The 25,171-nt window shown below is 36.9% G+C and overlaps 1 protein-coding gene across 1 annotated transcript; it reads right to left on the bottom strand.

Annotated features, from left to right (window-relative positions):
• Positions 1-335: 335 nt before the first annotated feature.
• LOC146926908 (two-component response regulator ORR26-like) lies at positions 336-1,934 on the bottom strand. Its single transcript, XM_085706990.1, has 5 exons — positions 1,817-1,934; positions 1,563-1,712; positions 1,138-1,449; positions 971-1,047; positions 336-620 (listed from the first exon to the last, which is right to left on the bottom strand). The coding sequence occupies exons 1-5, from the start codon at positions 1,932-1,934 to the stop codon at positions 336-338; spliced, it is 942 nt and encodes a 313-aa protein (XP_085563116.1).
• Positions 1,935-25,171: the final 23,237 nt, after the last annotated feature.

Consider the following 25,171-nt stretch of genomic DNA (forward strand, 5'->3'; position numbering starts at 1 on the left):
TATCTACTTCTTTGAAAAATAAATCTAAAAGTAGTCTCTTGTATAGCATGAGTTAATGTGGGAAACAATTGAAAAAGAAAATGCTTGAAAATTTAGTATCTGATAGTAATGATCCTTCAATCAGCAAGATTTATTAACATATAGAAGCTTATCAAACAACTTATGTTTTATGCAGTTACATTAAGGAATTGTGTTAACGGAGCAATAGTTGAATAATTGAATAATATCTGCAACTACTTATAAGTAAATGTAAAGAATCATCTTGGGAGTCTTGATGACCTTCTCTGCCTGCCTTCATCATCTTCTTCCAGCAGAATAATCAATTAACAAACTAATCACCACACAAGTGATGATAAATCATCATCAACATATGGGAACAAGTTGGGCAAGTCTGAAAAAGTGTTGCTCATAATGTTGGATTCACCAATTTCCACCCAATGTCGTTGTGCATCGCAATTGTCGCGACATTGTGTCGCAGAATTCAGGAGAAAACTCTGGTCCTGCTCCGGCATTGAGTGAGTAGCTTCTAAGTCAAATTTTGTTTCAAGAGGACTCGTCTTTGATTTTTTCATCCTACCTTTTGTCTCTTCTGTTGAGCTCTTTAACCGATTTCTATATTTCTGCAAAACAACATTGCAGTTACAATGTTAATAATAATACTCCATAAATTTCAGTTTAAAATCACACAAAAGACAAGTAGTATATTATCAACAAGAGGATGTATAGAAGCTAATGGAGAAATACTTATATTCTATTCTAAAACTCAGACTTCAAGATCTGCCATGACTGCATAATTCACTACTTTACAACTTCAATAGTTGGAATAACATGCAAGACTAAGGTATAAACAACATAAATGATTTACAACCACAGACTTAGGTAAAAGATAACTGACAAACCTAGGCAACTATAGACTTAGGTAAAATATATCAAATTTACAGAATCAACAAAAATTAATACAAAAATGAACCTGTAAATGGCTGGCAATATGTTCTTTTTTCATATCGGGAACATCCATGATTTTCAGAATCTTTTTTGGCGTTGCTCCTGAAAATTAAGAGAAAAACATGCACATAAGTTCAACTGTTGAAGAATGCAACAAAGCATAGTAAAAAAGTAATTAGGAAAGAATCATACTATCAAGGCCTAGTTGATTGACTGCACGTAGAAACTGCTGATGCAATTCTCGTGACCAAGACAAACGGGCCTTCTTTGCAAGTGTTTCTTTTGAGGCATTAGCATCTTCTCTACCCCGTTTTGTATTTTCTTGAACCACCGAGCTTCCAACATTTTCATATTCTTTATTTTCAATCAAACCGTTTCTAATTCTTGCAACATGTTGCCACATGATCTTGACCTCTTTTTCAACCAAAGGCTTAGTCCAATATTCGCAAGCCCCACATTCAATAGACTTCATGATAGAACTTTTTGTGGAATCAACAGCCATCACTACAAAAAAGAAATATAATGTCAATTCACACTTCTTAAGTACATATATATGAATAAATTATGTGAAATGTGTAACTAATGAATTTTAATGAAAAAGTTGAATAAATTCTTACTAATGACAGGAATGTTGAGTTGTAGGGTAACATTTTGGACAAAGTCATAAACATCCATGTCTGGCATATGAGCATCAATCAACATTACATCGAAACAGTCCTTTCTTTCCAACATGTTGAAGGCATCAGAAGCCATACTACATTTGGTAACTGAAATAAACAATATAAGAATAAACAAACATGAATACATATAAAAGTAAGAATTTTTACCAAAAAAGATGAAAACTTGAATAAGGTATGATTCAGTAACTAACCTTGATAATGATATCGATTACACATCTCCTCAATAGAGTTGAGGAAAGTGATGTCATGATCAATTGCAATAACCTCGAGACCGGCTGGGAATGATGGGTTATCAGTGAAACGGGCCATTACAATTTGCAGTGAAACCCAAGAAAGAAACAAGGTGGAGAAAGTATGAGTTGTGTCTTCTAATTGTGAAAAAATAGAATGAAGAGGGTAGAAGAATGTGTGAAATTATTAGTAACTAGGGTTTTGGTTTTGCAAAGGTCTCTGAACAAGAAAGTAAGTAGTCTATGAAGAGAAGTAAAGGCATATACTTATAGGGTTAGGGTTTCGTTGATTACAACTTGTGATAAACAGAAACAATGAATGTGAGTGAGAGATCTATCAAACCCTAAAAGCAATTCTTATAGAATAAAGAAAGTGACAGTGAGTGAGTAAAGACATATATTTATAGGGTTAGGGTTTTGAAGAGGGTCTTGTGAATAAATACATAGGCGCCAGACAGCGGGAATAGAGAAGCGAAGTGAAGATGTCTCGTTGTTTCCTTAATTTGGACAGCTGTATGTGTATGGAACTTACACATTGGTTGTCAAATTTTTAATTACTTTGATTTTTTTTTTTTTAAAAAAGAAAGTGACACTTTTTTTAACTAAATTAACACGTTAAAAATTTATAATCTTTTTTAGACTATTAATTGTTTAGTCGTATAGTTACTAATAATTCAATTACTTAATTCAACCGCTAGTTTTATTAAAAAAAAAAATCAATGTGTTAGTTTATCCGTTATCAAGGTTTCAGGTTCGACTCACCGGTACCAGGAAAATTGAGATATTGGTAAAATAATACTACAAGAGCTTTTAAAAGGTAGAGGGGGACGTTGATTGTTTATATAGGAGAGTTATATTTCTTTAGGGTAGACGTGGAGACGTCAAGAACTTTAATTTTGGACCTATGCTCCTAAGGGACCTAGTTATGTCTTTGTACTTTATTTGAGTTGAACATGAGTGGACTCAAGGTGTAATGCTTAGCTCCGTAACTAGTAATAACTAGTTAAGTTGTTACTCGTATCTTAGTTTCGAGGACGAAACTTCTTTTTCGAAGGTAGTAATGTAAGACCCGTAATTTAGCTAAGATTAAATTTAGATCTTTAGATTTGTTCTACATGTTTCCTTTGTTAATAAATGATTTTAATAAATGTCTTAACGTTGTAGGAATTTCAAAATTTGTTTTTTATTGATTTTGAGAAAACATGATTGATGTACCAGTTGTTTAAATTTTGAACGGAGCATAAGAGCCATGAAAATTTAAACAAGAGTTTTATACATTGTTATGGGTAGATGATCGCATTATATTTCTCTAAATTATGAAAATTAGATTTTTGTTAGAAATCTATTTTGATTTCAAAATTATTATTTGAGCAAGCTAACTATGTAAGATTTAAAATTGACTTAGATATGTTGTTTTTCTACTATGTGTGATTGAGTATGATTTTTAGAATGTTTGTTAAGCATGAAAATCTAAATGAATATTTTTTGTGACTTTCAACATGTGAAATTCCATGATTCTGTGTTTCTAAACTTTGTTGAGCATTTTTTGTGATTTTTTAGATCCAGGTAGAATCAACTATGATTTCGTCTACAAATGAAATATTATTAGACCTTGGAAGTCATTAATATTCATTTAGAGAATTTATTTGTCGTTGAGATGATTTTTGGGAATTTAGCGATATTAGAGCGGCTAGTTAAGAAAATATCCGAAAAGAAAATATTACAGAATAAGTATTGATTTTTGAGTAAGGAGATAATTCTAAGATGTTTGGGACCAATTAGAAGTTCATCAGGGTTAAGATAGAACTTTGTGAGCTATGTGTGCCTTGAACCGCGAGAACTAGGTCTGATTTATTTCTGAACCACTCCACCTACTATATATAGTAAGTTTGTTGTCCAAGACTAACAAAACACAAAAATTTCTCTATTATCTCCAAAAACCTGTAAGCCACCTCCCACTCACAATGTTCATCTTCTTTCATCCATAACTTTTTCGTTCCTTGACGGAATCACGCAAACGAGATATCAAAACGAAGCCCTCGACGAGTTAGAAACTTTCATGTTGTAGATGTTTATGAGTGTAGAGAAATATGTTTAACCGAATGATTTTATCAGGTAAGAGCATTATCTTGATACACTATAAATTACTTAAATGCTTGTATGGTTGATGTGTTATTGTATGTTCATTTGAATATGATATGTTGAGTGAATGTGTTTTCCTAGTGGGGATTTGTATGCCATCTATGTGGTTATGATATATTGATGTGTTTTGCTTTCATATGTTTCGTGAATAAGTATATGAAATGCATGTTGATTTGTGAAATGATGTTTCATATGATTTGAAAGAAATATGTGAAATGTCAGCTGAGGCATGCATGTTATTATCACTACATATGTTGAATTATAGGTAAGAGTTGCATTTGCACATATTGAGTGAACAATGCTCATGCATTTCATAATACATGCTAGTCAGTTCAGACACACAATTTTCATTGTAGGCGTTAGTCAGTTGAGACGTGCGGGGTGTGGACTGTCGTGAAGGAAATCATCTTATGTTCGACTCAACCATACCAATTTCGTTTGGTTAGTCCTTCCAATGAATTTAAACAAGGCTCTCCAGCAAGTGGACTATGGAATTGGACCCCTCATATTACTCGATTTTTGGGTCAGATACCGAGTTTTCAATAAAAAAAACTAGTTTATCTTTTGTCCGCTATAAATTCATAAGTTATTTGTTACTATACGCTAGCTTTTATCAAACAGAGTCTTTGTTGTTGATAAAGTTTTGAATCCTTTGTGTTTTAGACTAGGCCAAGTCCAATTCGTTGAGGGAATACGAACCACGTTATGATGACACTCTATAGGCACAATCAAGCGATCCCAGGGATGCAATCAAGACCGTGTGGTTATAATCGTAGGAATATTTCCTGCGGATATTAAAATCCTCAGGAAACAATTACCCACGAAGGTTAAATCCTTGGCAAAATCTGCAGGAAACTGGCTTCCATCAAAATTTTCATCGGAATCCGCAGATAAAATAATTATGATCACATGTCAAGCTACTTTTACCCAACTCCTTCGAAATCAATGATTTAGGAAAAGTCAAATACTTTCTTGGATTAGAAGTTGCTTATTCTAAGTTAGACATCTCATTACGTCAAAGAAAAGAGTGTCTTGACTTTTTATCTGATTCAGGCTCTCTTGTTTCCAAACCAGTGTCCACTCCTTCTAACTCCTCGTTTAAATTGCATCATGATGATAGCAAACCTTATGAGGGAATTGCATCATATATAGAAGAATAGTTGGCAATCTACTCTATCTCAATACTACAAGATCTGATATTACTTTCATCACTCAACAATTGAGCCAACATCTTTCACACCCTACATATGCACATCATAATGATGCATTCAGAGTTCTAAAATATCCCAAAGTTTACTGGTAGAGACTTGTTCTTTCCTACAAATTCACCAGTTCACCTTCAAGGTTTCTCTGATGATGAATGGACAGGATGTAAGGACACAAGAAGATCAATCTATGGTCAATGTATCTTTCTTGGCAAAATTCTCTGATCTTATGGAGGACAAAGAAACATCTCATAGTCTCAAGATCATCATCTGAGGCTTTATATCGTGCCTTAGTTGTTGCTACTTGTGAACTGTAGTGGTTACCATACTTGCTTCAAGATATGGTCCAACAAATAAGTTATCAGTTTTGTATTATGATAATCAAAGTTCGATTTACATAGCTACCAATCTTCTCTTCCATGAAAGAAAAGCGCCTGGAAATAGATTGTCATATAGTAATAGAAACATCGTAAGCTGGAATCTTCAAGTTATTGCAATTTGCATGTACCTTCCAAAGGACCAGATGTAACACCCCGTTTTCCCAACTTAAAAATTTCATAAAAATTATCAGAGTTCATCAACATAACGGAGCATCACATACATCAATACATCGTTTCCAACAAATATAATAATAGGAAATACTATTTATTTAATCAACCTGTCTTTATAAAATTCAATAATCAAAAGCAGCGGAAATTTAGTTTGCAACGTCACATAAAATCTTTGGCAAAAAAAAAGGCCACAACTTAACATCTCAAATGGTCTTCATAAAATGTTCGACATTTATTAAATAAAATACGTAACAAGGAAAAACAAGCATCAGACAACCCCCATCCCGTTACGTATCAGAGCATCCTAGACACGATGTGAGGAGTCTACTCACGAACACAACTATTCCTGGTTACCTGCAAGTTACCCATACGAAGGGCAACATTTTCAAGCAGAAGGGGTGAAATTTCACAGTCATTAAAAACAAATAATAATTCATAAAAGATAACCAACAACATATATCTAACATTAATATCATCATTTATCATCATTTAACAGGGTTAAGTAATCAACAACTTCATAGTTATTCAAAAGTAGCATATTCATCTTAATTCACTTCATTTACATCATTATAATTATTGGGACAGCAACAACAACATCAAGGCAGCAACATCATCACAGCATTCATCATTTATTTTGAGTTATGACGACTCTACAATGCAACAACAACATCAACAACAACTTAGACAACATCAACATGCATGTGGTACCACCAGGGCATTAAGCCCCCATCGCTAAGGTCATATTTGGACCGTCGGGCATTGAGCCCCCATCGCTAAGGTCATAAGAACCTGTCAGGCATTAAGCCTCCATCGCTGACTATGCAACAACTCGACTCTAAATGCAACAACTTCATTCTTTTTAATGTTAATTTAATTAACAAATATTCACAAGGACTTATTACATCAAAACAGCATCACTGGAACATCATATTCAACAACATAAATTTCATCATACATCTTCGTAAATTCTCGTTAATTCACCCACAAGGTATTTTTACATCAAACCAAGACCATTGGAGGGATAACATAATTATCAACATATACATTCATATCAATATTAACTCACGAACAACGTCATATGGTATCATGATCATTAACATATATTCACAAGAAATCATCATATCAAAACACCACTTACTGGAACAACAATTAAATCAACAACATCTTTTATTTATTCATCAGAACCTATCCCATCATATAAACCAGTCAAAAGCGCAAGAATTTGCGAAACAGCAGGTCTGTACTGCACTAGCTCGCAGTGGCGAGCTATACTACTCGCAATGGCGAGCTCAACAGGGGAACTCGCAATGGCGCACAACATTGCTCGCAGTTGCGAGCTAAGGGGTTACTCGCAGTTGCGAGGAAAGCTACTCGCAATGGCGAGCTCAACAGGGTTGCTCGCAGTGGCGAGTGGGAATGCTCGCAGTTGCGAGCGATGACAGAACAGGGTTCTGTAGCAGCTCTGTAACACATCTCAGTCATCCAATTCTCACTACCCAGGCCCCAAATCAACATCTAAACGTTTTATATGATTGATTAACATCATTCTACATCAAATTACACAACAATTCACTTAAATCTTCCAATTTTAATGATTTTTGACCTAATCTCAATCCCTTAAACCTACAACGATTGACCACTTCTATGAATCAAAACTTGTTAATAATGAGAGTTAGTCTCACCCTTACCTGGATTGAAGCTTTCAGACAAAGGCAAAGTCAACGGCATCAACGACTATGTACTCGACACCAACAATAACTCAGAGGATTTCATGAGTCAACTTCTCCTTTCCGTCAAGCATCACAAATGGTAATCGAAAAAGCCAAACAACATACACAAGAATCCGTTGAAATGTTCAGAAAGGACCACACAATTGCTGGTTTGAGGAAAGGACAATGAATACGTTCCTAGAGACAATCCATGGTCTCATAACGACAAAGGGTGATGGTTATCCAACAAGGAAACACAATGATAACATGAAACAAGCTATCGATTCCAAAGACTTGTAGAGAGGTCTTATATCTAAGACACACCAGACTAGGAATTTAAGATAAGGAACATGGTATTATACAAGAAATAGTTTCACGTTACCTATGAGTAAAATTTGGAGATTTTATGGTAGATTATAGGCCACAACAAGGGAACAACGGTGAATTGAAATTAATGATGGCTGCTCTATTTGGGAGAGAGAGAGAGGATTGTGAGCCGCATTAGGTTTAATCAAAGAAAAGGGGCTGAACAACTTTTTGTTTTTTTTTTGTTATACCTATGCATATATATAAGTAAACGTGCTATAACCCTTTTTTTTTTTCTTCCGTATCTTACTTTACAAGTCAAATAATAATTATCTTATTTAAGCCATTTAAAAGAGAAATACATGAATATTATACACCGAGTGCTTATTTTCAAAAACAAATATATATACATATTCTAAATGATACTTTAGTTCTTATATGTGTACATCCACTAAAATTTAGTCTAATTCTCAAAGATCTAATCTAGTTAACAATAATAAAATATCGCTCATCAAAATAAATCGACTAAATTATAAAAAGACATCTAATCTCAATAAAATAATAAATAATAAAAGTAGGGCGTTACAACTCTCCCCAACTTAAAGAATTTTCGTCCTCGAAAATTTACCTCAAGCAAACAACTCTGGATAAGACTCCAGCATCTTACTCTCTAGCTCCCACGTCAAGCTTTCGCCAGTCGCTCCATCCCAAACGACTTTCACAAGAGGTATTTCTTTGCCTCTCAACTTCTTCACTCCACGACCTTCGATTCTCACTGGTAAGGTCTCAACCGTAGCGTTGTCTCTAACTTGCACATCATCTCTCTGGATCACATGAGATGGGTCTGGAACATACTTCCTCAGTTGCGACACATGAAACACATCATGCAAATTCGATAAATGAGGTGGTAAACCCACTCGGTACACCACCGTTCCAACCCTTTCCGATATCTGATACAGACTAATAAATTTCGGAGTCAACTACTTTGACTTCAATGCACGACCAACACCGGTCATTGGAGTAACTCTCAAAAACACGTGATCTCCTTCTTGAAACTCAAGGTCATTCCTACGCTTATCATGGTAACTCTTTTGTCGACTCTGCGACGCTTTCATCTTTTCTTGAATCATCTTTACCTTCTCAGTAGTCTGTTGCACAATTTCCGGTCCTAAAACCACATTTTCACCTGTTTCAAACCAACACAACGGAGTCCTACACCTCCGACCATACAATGCTTCGAAAGGTGCCATTCCAATACTAGCATGGTAACTGTTGTTGTACGTGAACTCTATCAGAGGTAGATAACTATCCCAAGTTCTACCTTGCTCAAGCACACAAACCCTCAATAAATCTTTCAGCGACTGAATTGTCCTTTCCGACTATCCATCTGTCTGCGGGTGGTACGCTGAACTCAACTTCAAATTAGTACCCAAAGCCTCATGCAAACTCTTCTAGAACCTCGACGTAAACCTCAGATCTCTATCCGACACAATGCTCGATGGCACCATGTAGCTTCACAACATCTCTAATATAAATCTCTGCTAACTGGGACACAGGAAAAGTAATATTAATCGGAATGAAATGAGCCGACTTCGTCAATCTATCTACTATTACCCAAATCGCATCATTCCCTTTAGTAGTATTCGGCCAACTTGTCAAAAAATCCATGGATATGCTATCCCACTTCCACTCCGGAATATCTAACGGTGTCAACAACCCAGCAGGTTTCTAATGCTCAACTTTCGACTTCTGACAAGTCAAACATGCATACACAAATTGTGCGACGTCGCGCTTCAAACCAGACCACCAAAACATTTTCTTCAAATCTTGATACATTTTAGCAGCTCCTGGATGAATACTCAAACTGCTTCTATGGTCTTCTTCAAGGATCATCTTCTTCATCTCATCGTTATCAGGAATACAAATTCTTCCTCGAAACCTCAACACTCCTTGCTCATCAACCTTAAAGTCACTGTCTACAGCAGGATCGCTTGCAACCATTAAATCTACCAACTTCACATCTACTTCTGCGCCTCTCTGATACTATCCAGAAATTCATTGTTGATTTTCAACATCCCAAATTTCACACTCTTTGGCAACACTTCACAAACCAAACTCAAGTCTCTGAACTGTTCAAGCAATTCCATCTCCTTAACCATCATCGCCGACAAGTGTAAAGCAACTACATTAGCCTTTCCAGGATGATAATTCAACCCAAAATCATAGTCTTTTAGTAACTCAAGCCATCTCCTCTGCCTCATGTTCAACTCTATTTGATCAAATAAATATTTCCGACTTTTATGATCTCCATCTCCTTAACCATTCATCATTTATTTTGAGTTATGACGACTCTACAATGCAACAACAACATCAACAACAACTTAGACAACATCAAAATGCATGTGGTACCACCAGGGCATTAAGCCCCCATCGCTAAGGTCATATTTGGACCGTCGGGCATTGAGCCCCCATCGCTAAGGTCATAAGAACCTGTCAGGCATTAAGCCTCCATCGCTGACTATGCAACAACTCGACTCTAAATGCAACAACTTCATTCTTTTTAATGTTAATTTAATTAACAAATATTCACAAGGACTTATTACATCAAAACAGCATCACTGGAACATCATATTCAACAACATAAATTTCATCATACATCTTCGTAAATTCTCGTTAATTCACCCACAAGGTATTTTTACATCAAACCAAGACCATTGGAGGGATAACATAATTATCAACATATACATTCATATCAATATTAACTCACGAACAACGTCATATAGTGAAGGTGAGAAAAACACAAGAAGGGGGGTTGAATTGTGTTTTAGAAAAATTCTTCGTTTCTCCTAAAAACTGAACACACTGATCAGAAGCTAAGCGAGACAGCTTCTGAAGTGATAATCAGAATCTAAATGCAGCGGAATAAAACAGAGAGAGAGAGAAGAAGAACGACACAAAGCAATTATACTGGTTCCTTCCACAATCCGGAAGTAGTCCAGTCCCCCTTGCACTTCCAAGGAGATTTCACTATGAGTAATATCTGATTACAAATGCTCAAGCACACAAGCAAGAGACTTCCAATGCTCAAGCACACAAGCAAGAGACTTCCTTTGCTCAAGAACACAATCAAGAGACTTCCTGCTCAAGCACAACTGCAAGAGACTTCCTAACTAAACAAAATTACACAGAAAATTGTTTAAGGTTGAACACTTGATATACAATCAGAGGTGCTCACAATACAAATCAGATACAGACTCAATGGACTTAAGAATTTCTAAGATATGACTTTGAGACACAGAAATTCTAAGTGAATGCAGAACAATTTCAGCAGAGGTTTGGTACTTGTGAAAATCTTGTGAGTCTTTCGTTCAGCGTTCTTGCATTACCAATTCTCTAGGTCTTCACTCCTTTATATAGAGGTGTGAGAGAGACGTTGTGAAATTGCCAGCACACCAAAGAGTCGTTGTTGAAGCTTGATCTTTCACCAATAATCTTTTGCCTGATTTGGTTGTTGTCCTATGAAGAACAAATTTGAAATCCATTCCTTATCCAAAGGAACATCTATGCAGGCAAAACCGTATTCTGGAGCTGTTTTCTTGTCCTGTAGCGCGGACACAAAACAGAGTAGTGGAGAACGTGGTTGTACAATTCGTACAAAGTACAATGTCAACGCTTTCGTCCAAATTGCAAACACACGCCTTCAAACACCTTTGAAATGACCGTTGCAAACTCCACTAATCCTTTGTTTGTGTTTTCGAATCCAATAGACAGCTTTTGCATTGATAATTCTTCAATTCTTGATTCTTTGCAAATCCAGTTGATATTCAGCTTCTGGTGAAATGGCTTCTGATGAGGCAGCTTCTGATGATGCAGCTTCTGATGATATGACTTCTGCAGCTTCTGATGACGCAGCTTCTGATGATGTGGCTTCTGGACCTCTTGTCTTCAGAAGCACTATTCTTCAGGAGCAGCTTACTTCAGGAGCGCTATTTCTTCAGGAGCAGCTTGACTTCAGGAGCGCTTTTTCTCTTCAGTAGCAAGTTGCCTTCAGGAGCGTCCAAGCTTCAAATTTTTGTTGTTTCCATAGCTCTTTATTTGCTCATTCAGAACCAATGATGATGTGACTTTATAATTATGGTCCTGTACACTTGAACAAATATTAGCTAGTCCAATTTACAATTTTTTAATACCTTGTTATCATCAAAACCCTTTAAGGTTCATTGTTAAACACATTTTGTTCCAACAATCTCCCCCTTTTTGATGATGACAAACAAAAGTATTTAAAATTGATCAATTGTTGTTAATCTAATTAACAAGTTGACTTTGGGGTTCTGAGGTTTGTAAGCTCAGAATCTGAGGTTTGTAAGCTCAAACTCCCCCTGAGTCTGATAGTCTTTAAGGTGAGGTTTGTAAGCTCCCCCTAAGTTCTATCCAGGTTAATTAAATTCATTTTTCGCGCAATAATATTATCAGAGCTTAAAAACAAAATTGAATCATTGAAAGAATTAACTTATAGATAAGAAGAATGGTTCAATTAATTTTACTTGAATTTTGATACTCCTTCGTTCGTTCATAGCTTATACCAATAAGGTAAAAAAAATGATAGAAGGTTTTCAAAAATTTCAAATGCCATTAATGGGGCTCAGAGCCTTTAAATACTTGTCACATATACTCCCCCTTTTGTCATTATCAAAAAAAATTAAAATAAATTTAAGCATAAAAGACAAAAAGATATGAGAAAAACTCAAACAGGAGAGAGTATAAAAGAAAGTGAACTAAATAAGTCAGAGCAAAATATATGAACATGTATAACAATTGTCAGAAGCAGCTAAACAGTCAGAATCAGTAAGCATTCAGAAGCAAGAGAAATAAGACAAGATGGTTTCAGAAGCAAGGACTAAGAAATTTTAAAACAGACAACAAACAAAGAAAAACACAAGGGTGTGCAACTAAGGGTTGGTTTGTTGTTGTTTCTTCATCTCTTCCATTTCTTCAATCTTCTTCTTCAACAGTTCTTCAAGTTGTTGTTGCCTCTGAAGAAGAGCTTGTTCCCTTTCTCTAGCTTCTTGCTGCTGCTGTGCCATCTGTTTCTTCAGAAGCTTACACAGCCTTGCTTCTCTGGTCAAGTAATCCGTTTCAAAGAAGAAAGGCTGGTTTGCCAGGAGCAGTGTAGAACTTCTTACTCTAAGACTCTGATTCACTTGCTCCATTAGCCTTCTGACTGAAGCTTGCTTGACTCTGATGCATTTGGCCTTGATTTCTTCAATAACCCCAGCTGCCCGGTTTTGAAGAGATGCCTAGGAGTCTTCATATGCACCTGTGAGATCAATTGTCCTTCTTTGATCCACCAGATTATGCATCTGACTCAAGATTGTGAGAAGCTCAGAATTAATATATCCAGATTCCAGGATGTTTGTGGGTGGATGATCAAGGGTTTCAAGATCAGAATCACTGATTTCTAAATCTTGAATGGGGTTAGGAATTGGAAAGGTAAGGTGTGTTTGTGTGTTTGAAGACGAAGGCTGGTCAGAATCAATGTGTGTGGTGGAGGTTGAGTCTTGAACATTGACTTGAGAGATGTCAACATCCATGGGAGTTGGTTCTGGAGAGTGTTCAGGTAAAGGTTGAAATTCAGTTTCAGTTGGTGGTTGTTGTAGTGAAGTTGTTGTTTGATTGTTGAGTTGGGGGTCAATGATGGCTATTGGTGATTGTGGGGGTGTTGTGGGTTTTTGTGGTTCAGGTGTTTGTTGATGGGGGTTTTCTGAAACAACATTTTCAGAAGCAGCTGCTTCTGGAGTTGCTTCAGAGGCCTTTTCTGTTGTAGACTCAACATTTTCTGGAGGAATCATGTTGAGAGGTTGAATGTTAAGAGGTTGAGGGTGAAGGTGAAAAATAGTATCAATGACTCTTTCTCTCTGCTCAGCCAGTTCAGCCAACTTCTCATTAATTATGTGACCAACTGGTTCATAAGTAGTTGACTGAGAGGGCTTATCGTTGGTTTTGGTTGATGTTGATTGGCTTTTTACTGGTTTTCGAAACAGTTGAGCTAAGGGTATATCATCATCAGAATCATCAGAGTCTGATAATGATTTGGATGCGGAATCTGATGATATATTAATTACCTTTTCTGGTTCAGGACTGGTCATCTGCAACATTTTCTTGGCTTCTGAGACTACAGACTCTTGTAGCTCAGCAGCAATTTCCAAGACTTTTTCAGCTGCTGCCTTCTTCTCTTGTAACTCCTTTAACTCCAAATCAGAAGCATCTTGAGCTGTAGAGGTGATATGAGGAAAATCCTTGGTCCTCCTCAAGGCTGGCTTCCTCTTCCTCTTTGGTATAGCAGGTTGATCAAGAGAAATGCCAACATCCATGATCAACCTGGAATCCATGTCTTCAATGGCTTCTTCAATAGAAGGTACTGATGAACTACCAATTTTGAGCTTGTCAGTAGCAACTTTTGCCTTTTTAGCAGGTTGTTCAACCTCTAGATATTGCTCTGCAGTTATCTTCCTTTTTGACTTTCTGCCTCTGGCTCGTGGCAGAGCACCACCATACATTTCCTCTGGAATATCTTCCAATCTGATTCTCTCATTGGTTGCCTCAAAATGTTCCTTGATATAGTACATCTGCACTTCAATGGGATCCTTCTTGCAGATGGGTGGAAAGTCCTTCATAAGATCAGACTTAACAAATGATTCACTTAAATCAGTTTGAAGTTTGGTGACTTCACTGATTAGCTTCATATTCAAGAGAGTATGAGCATTAATGAATTTTCCAGTTTTTGTGTCAAGTAGCTGATCTGTGAAGCCTTGAGATTGACTGAGACTGTCCAAGATACCTCCTTGATAGAATATCTCTGAGAGGAGTCTTCCATAAGGAACCAAGGGTTTATCCAGTAGCTGACTCTGTTTCAAACACTCTACCAAGTACTTGAACATGTATTTGGGCACATTCACCTTTTCCTTCTTGATGAAGTGCTGGAGAAGGACCTTCTGAGCTAGATTTGGTTTCACACAGTCACCACTTGGAAACAGGTTCTCATTCTGAATCTTCAGAAGCATCTTAGTTTCCATGCTCAATTCAGCATATTTCTTCTCCTTCTCAGAATTGTATATCACCAAGTTGGCTTGCTTTTTCCAAATGCGTTTTTCAGCAGCATCTGAAAGATCAATTCCAGAGTAGTATCCAGAGGCTGCAGCCTTGAGAACATACTCTATGTGCCATTGTGCAAGTCTTACTGGAATACCACAGATGCTGGACCTGATTTCATCTTTAACAAATGGCGCAAGACCCATTTCTTCTCTTGTTTTCCCTTCTAATTCAGGATACATTAGCACCATCTGACTTTCCTCAGCTAAGGATGCCGCTTTGTTGTAGAATTTTGCTCTTACCCAGAAGTGTCTAACCAGAGCTTCATATGTTGGTCCATTCAACATTTTGAAATAATCCATGAGTCCTTGCTCTTCATAGTAGCTTCTGATTGAACACCTATGAAAATTCAGAGAATCAAAGTCCACTGGATTCTCTATCTGAACCTGCAAATCCCATTCTTCCAATTTCATGCTTCTTCCTCTGTAGTCATATTCAGGGACCATTCGTGAAGTAGATACTGAATCTTCTCGTTGCGAGCTTGATGATGCCATTTGATGATTGACGAAGACTTGAAGAAGATGAAGATTTTAGGGTTCTAAGGTTGAGAGAATGCGCTTACTTCGCAAGAGGTTTGAGAGCAAATGTGTTTGTTGTGAGTGAGTAGTGTGTGAATTGACAAAGTGTTAAAAGTAAAACGATTGCAATTCAAAAGAGACAAACAAACATAACATTAATGACAAAATTGGGGGCGCGTGAAAAGTACTTTCAAAGCTTTTAAATCATCATTGCCCTTTTAGTTATACACCAACACATACAGGCCACGTAAGAAGCTCACAGAGTAACTACCAAGTTAGTGGGCCAAAAGTTACTTTTTAAAAGGTAACTTCCAACGTTTCCACTAATTCAACTATTCAGAAGCAATAAATCCAGCTTCTGGACTTCAGATGCTGACGTCATCATCAGAAGCGAGTTTTCCTCAGAACCTCAATAAAGAGCTTCTGATGGACTACTGCTTCTGAACTAACTTCAGAACCTAAAATCCTATTCAGGAGCAAGCAAGCATTTAATCAGATACAAAGTGCATGTTCAAATTTTTCTTTATAAAATCAAATCTTTCAACAGTTAAAGGCTTAGTAAATATATCAGCCCATTGATTTTCAGTATCAATGAATTGTATATCTAAAATTCCTTTTTGAACATAATCTCTGATAAAATGGTGTTTGATTTCAATGTGCTTCGCTCTTGAATGCAAAATTGGATTTTTAGACAAACAAATAGCAGCAGTATTATCACAATAAATGGGAATACTGTTAGCAGTTATCTGATAATCTTCCAACTGATGTTTCATCCAAAGTAGTTGTGTACAACAACTTGCAGCTGAAATGTATTCTGCTTCTGCTGTAGACATAGCAATAGTTGTTTGTCTTTTGCTAGCCCAGGATATAAGATTATCACCCAGAAATTGACAATTGCCACTGGTTGACTTTCTTTCAATCCTATCACCAGCATAATCAGCATCACAGAATCCAATTAGCTTATAATCTAAGGATTTCCTATAAAGGAGTCCAAGATTGGTTGTTCCTTTCAAATACCTGAAGATTCTCTTGACAGCAGTCATATGAGATTCTCTAGGATCTGATTGGAATCTTGCACACAAGCATACACTGAATAAAATATCTGGCCTAGATGCAGTGAGGTATAACAAAGAACCAATCATACCTCTATACAGCTTCTGATCTACTTTAGTTCCTTCATCTTCTTTGCTCAGGTTGCACGTAGGATGCATTGGAGTGTTCATCACTTTACAATCTTCAAGTTTGAACTTCTTCAGAAGCTCCTTTGTGTACTTTGATTGATGAACATAGACTCCATCTTTGCATTGATTGATTTGAATGCCAAGGAAGAACTTCAGCTCTCCCATCATGCTCATTTCAAATTCATCCTGCATTAACTCAGAAAATTCCTTGCAAAGAGATGCATTAGTAGAACCAAATATTATATCATCAACATATATTTGCACAACAAGAATATCTTTCCCAAGGGTCCTTCTGAAGAGTGTAGTGTCAACCTGTCCTCTCTTAAAATCATTTTTGATTAAGAAATTACTTAGTCTATCATACCAAGCTCTGGGAGCTTGTTTCAAGCCATATAGTGATTTCTTCAATTTAAAAACATGGTCAGGATATTTAATATCCTCAAATCCAGGAGGTTGCTTAACATACACTTCTTCTTCTATGACACCATTGAGAAATGCACTCTTGACATCCATCTGATATAATATTATGCCATGATTAACTGCATAGGAAAGAAGTAACCTGATTGCTTCCAATCTTGCAACTGGAGCAAACGTTTCAGTGTAATCAATGCCTTCTTGTTGACTATACCCTTGTGCAACAAGTCTGGCTTTGTTTCTTGTTACTTCACCTTGCTCATTCAGCTTGTTTCTGAATACCCATTTTGTTCCAATAATGTTCTTGTGCTGAGGTTTGGGTACCAGATCCCACACATCATTTCTTTGAAATTGATTCAACTCTTCTTGCATAGCTAGGATCCATCCATCATCTGAAAGTGCTTCATCAACTGTTGTAGGTTCAATCATTGAGATTAGTCCAAGCATTGACTCTTCTTGTCTGAAATGTGATCTTGTTCTTCTTGGACTATCTTTGTTTCCAATGATTAGCTCTTCAGGATGTGAAGACTTGTGTTTGAATGTGTTTCTGGGAGGATCTTCTTGATGTGAGTCATCTTGTGCTTCATCAGAAGCAGCTTCATCTTGTGCTTCTGATGTGGGTTCAGCTTCTGGACTATCTTCAGACTCAGCTATCTGATCAGGTTCTGGAGTAGCTTCAGGAACCTGTATCTCTGCAAAACTTTCACCTTGCTTTGAAGTTTTATCTTCAAGCTCTTTGTCATCAAATTTAACGTGCATAGATTCTTCAACACAGAGTGTTTCTGAATTATACACCCTGTATGCCTTTGACCTTTCAGAGTAACCTAAAAAGATTCCTCTTTGGGCCTTGGCATCAAATTTCTTTAGGTAGAGCTTGTTGTTCAGAATGTAACATGTACATCCAAATTGATGAAAGTAAGAGATATTGGGTTTTCTTCCTTTAAAGAGTTCATATGCTGTTTTCTCCAAAATAGGTCTAATATAGATCCTGTTTTGAACATAGCATGCTGTATTCACTGCTTCTGCCCAAAAATGTTTTGGTAAATTGTTTTCATGAATCATGGTTCTGGCCATTTCTTGTAAAGTTCTATTCTTTCTCTCTACAACCCCATTTTGTTGTGGTGTTCTAGGAGAAGAGAATTCATGGAAAATTCCATGTTTTTCACAAAAAGCTTCAAATGGCTCATTTTCAAATTCTCCACCATGATCACTTCTGACTTTCAAAATTTTTGATTCTTTTTCAGATTGAATTTGAGTGCAGAAGCTACTGAATACATCACACGCAACATCTTTACTCTTTATGAATTTCACCCAAGTCCATCTGCTGTAATCATCAACAATGACTAATCCATATCTACTTCCATATAAGGATGCAGTACTTACTGGTCCAAATAAATCAATATGGAGTAATTCTAAAGGTCTTGAGGTTGAAACAATATCTTTTGTTTTAAAAGATGATTTCACAATTTTCCCTCTCTGACATGCACCACAGAGTGCATCTGAATAATAGTCAATGTCTGGTAGCCCTTTCACAAGTTGTAACTTACTAAGCTTAGAGATTAACCTCCAGTTAGCACGTCCCAACCTTCTGTGCCACATCCATTTCTTATCATTCACTGATAGTAGGCACATCACCTTCTGATCAGCCAGTTCAGAAAAATTGATTTTATAGACATTGTCAACTCTCTTTCCTTTGAACACAATGGATTTGTCTTCCTTGTTGATTACTGTACAGTTGGGTTTTTCAAAAAGCACATCATAACCATTATCACAAAATTGACTAATGCTCAAAAGGTTATGTTCAAGACCATCTACCAACCATACATTATTAATTGAGGTAGAGGAGTTACCAATAGTTCCTGTACCTATGATCTTGCCTGACTGGTTGCCTCCAAATTTCACATTTCCTCCCTCTTTCATTGTTAGGCTGAGGAACATGGACTTGTCTCCTGTCATGTGTCTTGAGCAACCACTGTCTAGGTACCATGATCTTTGCTTTGGCACTGCTCTTAGACATACCTGCATCATTGACATTTTTAGATTTAGGTACCCATTGTTCTATGGGTCCTGGAAGGTTAGTACTTAAGGCTTTACTCTTCACTTCTTGTACCTTGTGCTGTGAGTTGGGTTGCTTCTGATTAACCATCACCTTAGGTTTTGGTACTTCAGAAGCAGTAACTGTCTTCTTCTGAAACTTAGACTTCAGAACCCCAGATTTTGGTTTCACCAGACTCTGAGGAATAGGTTCTGATCTTTTCAGGATCCTAACCTTTGAAGTTTTGGAATCAGATTTGATCATAGCCTTTGACTTAGAGTTCTTTGGCTTTGAAGTAATCTTAGCCTTAGAACTAGAAGCTTCAGGTTCTGATTGAACAACAGTTTCCAACTCAGCCCCTTCTGGTACAAAGAATGTTTTCAGACCTTCCTTGATGCATTCACAACAAGACTTTAGATTGGTTTTCTCCAGTTTCACTTCTGGAAAACCAATTCCTCTGCCATTGTTCTTGTAAATGCTATAAATCATAGAAGCCACTCTGCTTCTGTCAATGCCAGATATAATAAAATCTTCAAGAGCAATTTCATGGTTACTTAAAGGTTTTTCATTACACTTTTCTTGTAGCTTCTGACATAAGAACCTGAGCTGATCTTCATATGTTTTACACATGAAGTCAAAGCCCCTAAGTCCTTGTTCAGAAGCTTTCAGATCCAATAAAGTTGATTTTTGCTGTTGTACCAAATCAGCATATTTTTCTTTTAAATCCTTCAACTCATTGGTTCTTACTTCAAAATGTGTAAGAAGTTCTTTAAGTGACTCAACAAGTTCATCTCTGGGAATTTTGGAATATACCTCGTTTTCATCTTCTGAGTCTGAATCTGACCCAGCTTCTGAAGTTGCTGTTGCTACCAACCCAACAACTACCTTTGCATCTTCATCAGCTTCCTCTTTATCAGATCCAGATTCACTACCCAAATCATCCCAGGTTGCCATTAAACTCTGCTTAATCTGCTTCTTGAATTTGCTTGGTTTGAATGTAGACCTCTTTGACTTGTCCTTTGACTTTTCTCTTTGAAGATCAGGGCATTCAGCAATGAAGTGACCTGGCTTCTTACAGTTGAAGCATCCCTTCTGATCTTCTTTCCTTGAGCTTCTGGAGTTACCCCTTCTGGAGAGAAACTTTCTGTTCTTCTTGGCCAGATATTGAAGTCTGTTTGAGAGCATGGCCATTTCTGCAGCATCTGGTTCAGAGTCTGAACTTGACTGTTCTTCCTCTTCAGATTCAACCACTTTGAGAGCTTTTGATGACTTGCCTTTGGATGGAAGAGCTATTGATTTACTCTTCTTAGTAGACTCATGTTCATTAAGACTTAACTCATGAACTTTGAGAGAACTAACAAGATCTTCGACACTTAAAGTGTTTAAATCTTTAGCTTCCTCAATGGCAGTCACTTTTGGTCTCCATCTGGCAGGTAAGCTTCTGAGTATCTTGCTTACATGATCAGAAGCAACATAGCTCTTCTTTAGAATCTGTAGACCAGAAACTAAGGTTTGAAACCTTGAGTACATCTCCTCAATAGTTTCATCATCCTTCATTTTGAATAACTCATACTGATGTACAAGCAGGAGAGCCTTTGCTTCTTTGACCTTCTTGCTCCCTTCATAATTTGAACAGAGAGAAGCAAACATAGCTTTAGCAGTGGATTTGTCACTCATCTTCATGTATTCTGCTTTGGGTATGGCAGTGACAAGAGCTCCTCTGATAATATGATGCTTCTTGTAAAGTTTCCTCAGTTCTGGAGTATGTTTCTTTCTATCCACAACAGCTCCTTCTTCATCAAGGACTAAATCACCAACACCATCTTCCAGAATATCCCATAATTCTTCATCTAGGCTCATGATGTAACTGTAAAAGTTGGTCTTCCACCAAGAGAACTCTTCAGCATCTCCATTGAACTTTGGAACTTTTCCAATACTGGTTTTCTTACTATCACTATAATCATGTGAGACATGTTTATAGCTAGTATCACCAGGACCAGTAGGAGTAGGAGTAGACATGTTTTTCTCAGATCTTTGACTGTTGCACGGTTAAGTGTTACACAACAGACCAAGGCTCTAGATACCAATTGAAGGTGAGAAAAACACAAGAAGGGGGGTTGAATTGTGTTTTAGAAAAATTCTTCGTTTCTCCTAAAAACTGAACACACTGATCAGAAGCTAAGCGAGACAGCTTCTGAAGTGATAATCAGAATCTAAATGCAGCGGAATAAAACAGAGAGAGAGAGAGAGAGAGAAGAAGAACGACACAAAGCAATTATACTGGTTCCTTCCACAATCCGGAAGTAGTCCAGTCCCCCTTGCACTTCCAAGGAGATTTCACTATGAGTAATATCTGATTACAAATGCTCAAGCACACAAGCAAGAGACTTCCAATGCTCAAGCACACAAGCAAGAGACTTCCTTTGCTCAAGAACACAATCAAGAGACTTCCTGCTCAAGCACAACTGCAAGAGACTTCCTAACTAAACAAAATTACACAGAAAATTGTTTAAGGTTGAACACTTGATATACAATCAGAGGTGCTCACAATACAAATCAGATACAGACTCAATGGACTTAAGAATTTCTAAGATATGACTTTGAGACACAGAAATTCTAAGTGAATGCAGAACAATTTCAGCAGAGGTTTGGTACTTGTGAAAATCTTGTGAGTCTTTCGTTCAGCGTTCTTGCATTACCAATTCTCTAGGTCTTCACTCCTTTATATAGAGGTGTGAGAGAGACGTTGTGAAATTGCCAGCACACCAAAGAGTCGTTGTTGAAGCTTGATCTTTCACCAATAATCTTTTGCCTGATTTGGCTGTTGTCCTATGAAGAACAAATTTGAAATCCATTCCTTATCCAAAGGAACATCTATGCAGGCGAAACCGTATTCTGGAGCTGTTTTCTTGTCCTGTAGCGCGGACACAAAACAGAGTAGTGGAGAACGTGGTTGTACAATTCGTACAAAGTACAATGTCAACGCTTTCGTCCAAATTGCAAACACACGCCTTCAAACACCTTTGAAATGACCGTTGCAAACTCCACTAATCCTTTGTTTGTGTTTTCGAATCCAATAGACAGCTTTTGCATTGATAATTCTTCAATTCTTGATTCTTTGCAAATCCAGTTGATATTCAGCTTCTGGTGAAATGGCTTCTGATGAGGCAGCTTCTGATGATGCAGCTTCTGATGATATGACTTCTGCAGCTTCTGATGACGCAGCTTCTGATGATGTGGCTTCTGGACCTCTTGTCTTCAGAAGCACTATTCTTCAGGAGCAGCTTACTTCAGGAGCGCTATTTCTTCAGGAGCAGCTTGACTTCAGGAGCGCTTTTTCTCTTCAGTAGCAAGTTGCCTTCAGGAGCGTCCAAGCTTCAAATTTTTGTTGTTTCCATAGCTCTTTATTTGCTCATTCAGAACCAATGATGATGTGACTTTATAATTATGGTCCTGTACACTTGAACAAATATTAGCTAGTCCAATTTACAATTTTTAATACCTTGTTATCATCAAAACCCTTTAAGGTTCATTGTTAAACACATTTTGTTCCAACATATAGTATCATGATCATTAACATATATTCACAAGATATCATCATATCAAAACACCACTTACTGGAACAACAATTAAATCAACAACATCTTTTATTTATTCATCAGAACCTATCCCATCATATAAACCAGTCAAAAGCGCAAGAATTTGCGAAACAGCAGGTCTGTACTGCACTAGCTCGCAGTGGCGAGCTATACTACTCGCAATGGCGAGCTCAACAGGGGAACTCGCAATGGCGCACAACATTGCTCGCAGTTGCGAGCTAAGGGGTTACTCGCAGTTGCGAGGAAAGCTACTCGCAATGGCGAGCTCAACAGGGTTGCTCGCAGTGGCGAGTGGGAATGCTCGCAGTTGCGAGCGATGACAGAACAGGGTTCTGTAGCAGCTCTGTAACACATCTCAGTCATCCAATTCTCACTACCCAGGCCCCAAATCAACATCTAAACGTTTTATATGATTGATTAACATCATTCTACATCAAATTACACAACAATTCACTTAAATCTTCCAATTTTAATGATTTTTGACCTAATCTCAATCCCTTAAACCTACAACGATTGACCACTTCTATGAATCAAAACTTGTTAATAATAAGAGTTAGTCTCACCCTTACCTGGATTGAAGCTTTCAGACAAAGGCAAAGTCAACGGCATCAACGACTATGTACTCGACACCAACAATAACTCAGAGGATTTCATGAGTCAACTTCTCCTTTCCGTCAAGCATCACAAATGGTAATCGAAAAAGCCAAACAACATACACAAGAATCCGTTGAAATGTTCAGAAAGGACCACACAATTGCTGGTTTGAGGAAAGGACAATGAATACGTTCCTAGAGACAATCCATGGTCTCATAACGACAAAGGGTGATGGTTATCCAACAAGGAGACACAATGATAACATGAAACAAGTTATCGATTCCAAAGACTTGTAGAGAGGTCTTATATCTAAGACACACCAGACTAGGAATTTAAGATAAGGAACATGGTATTATACAAGAAATAGTTTCACGTTACCTATGAGTAAAATTTGGAGATTTTATGGTAGATTATAGGCCACAACAAGGGAACAACGGTGAATTGAAATTAATGATGGCTGCTCTATTTGGGAGAGAGAGAGAGGATTTTGAGCCGCATTAGGTTTAATCAAAGAAAAGGGGCTGAACAACTTTTTGTTTTTTTTTTGTTATACCTATGCATATATATAAGTAAACGTGCTATAACCCTTTTTTTTTTCTTCCGTATCTTACTTTACAAGTCAAATAATAATTATCTTATTTAAGCCATTTAAAAGAGAAATACATGAATATTATACACCGAGTGCTTATTTTCAAAAACAAATATATATACATATTCTAAATGATACTTTAGTTCTTATATGTGTACATCCACTAAAATTTAGTCTAATTCTCAAAGATCTAATCTAGTTAACAATAATAAAATATCGCTCATCAAAATAAATCGACTAAATTATAAAAAGACATCTAATCTCAATAAAATAATAAATAATAAAAGTAGGGCGTTACACCAGATATCAGACTTCTTCACTAAGCCATTGCTTCCTCAACTATTCAACATGCTACTATCCAAGTTGGGATTGATGGATATCTACCGAACTCCATCTTGTGGGGGGATATTGCATCATGAAGATTATGTTAAAGAAGTTAGTCGGAATTAGATTACTTAGACAACAAGTTACTTGCTAAGTAGTTAATTGTAGTGATCTTATATGATTAGTTAAACAATAAGCTAGCATATAACCACAATTGATCTTAAACAGAGATTGTATAACTATAATTAATTAATTAATTAATTCACTATTTTCATTCATATCATAAGAGTAGGCACTGGTTATGACTTCGTCGATAATTGTGGGTTCCAAATCTACGAAGGCGGTGCGTGGAACATCCTTTCTGGTACTGGTTTCACTGAAAAAAGGTGTTGAAGGCGTCATCTCCTCCTCTGACAGTCATGTCCCTCTGGCCATGTGGCTGGATGCCATGTTCAAGGAAGGCAGTAAAGTTCCAAGCCGGCATTTCACACTGGGATACCGGCTTGACCAATATGTGTATTCAAATGCACTCTTTCATTATCTCGGGAGATTTGTAATTGAACAAAGAAAGTAAAAGTTAAGAAAGAAAGCAGAAAATGAAAGAGGAGCAGCAAGACGCATCTCCCTTTCGAATTTGTGAGCGGCGTTTACACAATTTCCATATTATCCAATGTCCAAACCTTTTCAGCATTTTCTACAATCTCTATGCCTGAGTGTTCCTTCCAGAATTGCAGACCAAAATCTTAGGTGGATCATACTTTTTATCCTCCAACCTAATTATTTTATCATGTGATCCTGAAACGACTCTGTCATAGAGCTATCTTAAAGTGTATGCATCTTTCTGGTTTTCTCTTCTATAAAAATTTAACATAATATGCTTCAACTTCCATATTAAATGAAAAATGCAAAAAGCTTTTGAATGTGATTCAACTGGAAAAGATACACTTTTAACAATGACAATATTTAGTTGAATGCCTAAGTTAGAATTAATTATGGAATT

Source organism: Medicago sativa, chromosome 4, assembly GCF_051527215.1.
Source record: "Medicago sativa cultivar Bolivia chromosome 4, Bolivia_mono, whole genome shotgun sequence".
Lineage (NCBI taxonomy): Eukaryota > Viridiplantae > Streptophyta > Magnoliopsida > Fabales > Fabaceae > Medicago > Medicago sativa.

Coding starts and splice junctions, on each gene's coding strand:
- LOC146926908 (XM_085706990.1), bottom strand. CDS start 1,934: ATGGCCCGTTTCACTGATAACCCATCATTCCCAGCCGGTCTCGAGGTT. Junction 1,713..1,816: donor TAATCGATATCATTATCAAG/GTTAGTTACTGA, acceptor TGTTTATTTCAG/TTACCAAATGTAGTATGGCT. Junction 1,450..1,562: donor ACTCAACATTCCTGTCATTA/GTAAGAATTTAT, acceptor TCTTTTTTGTAG/TGATGGCTGTTGATTCCACA.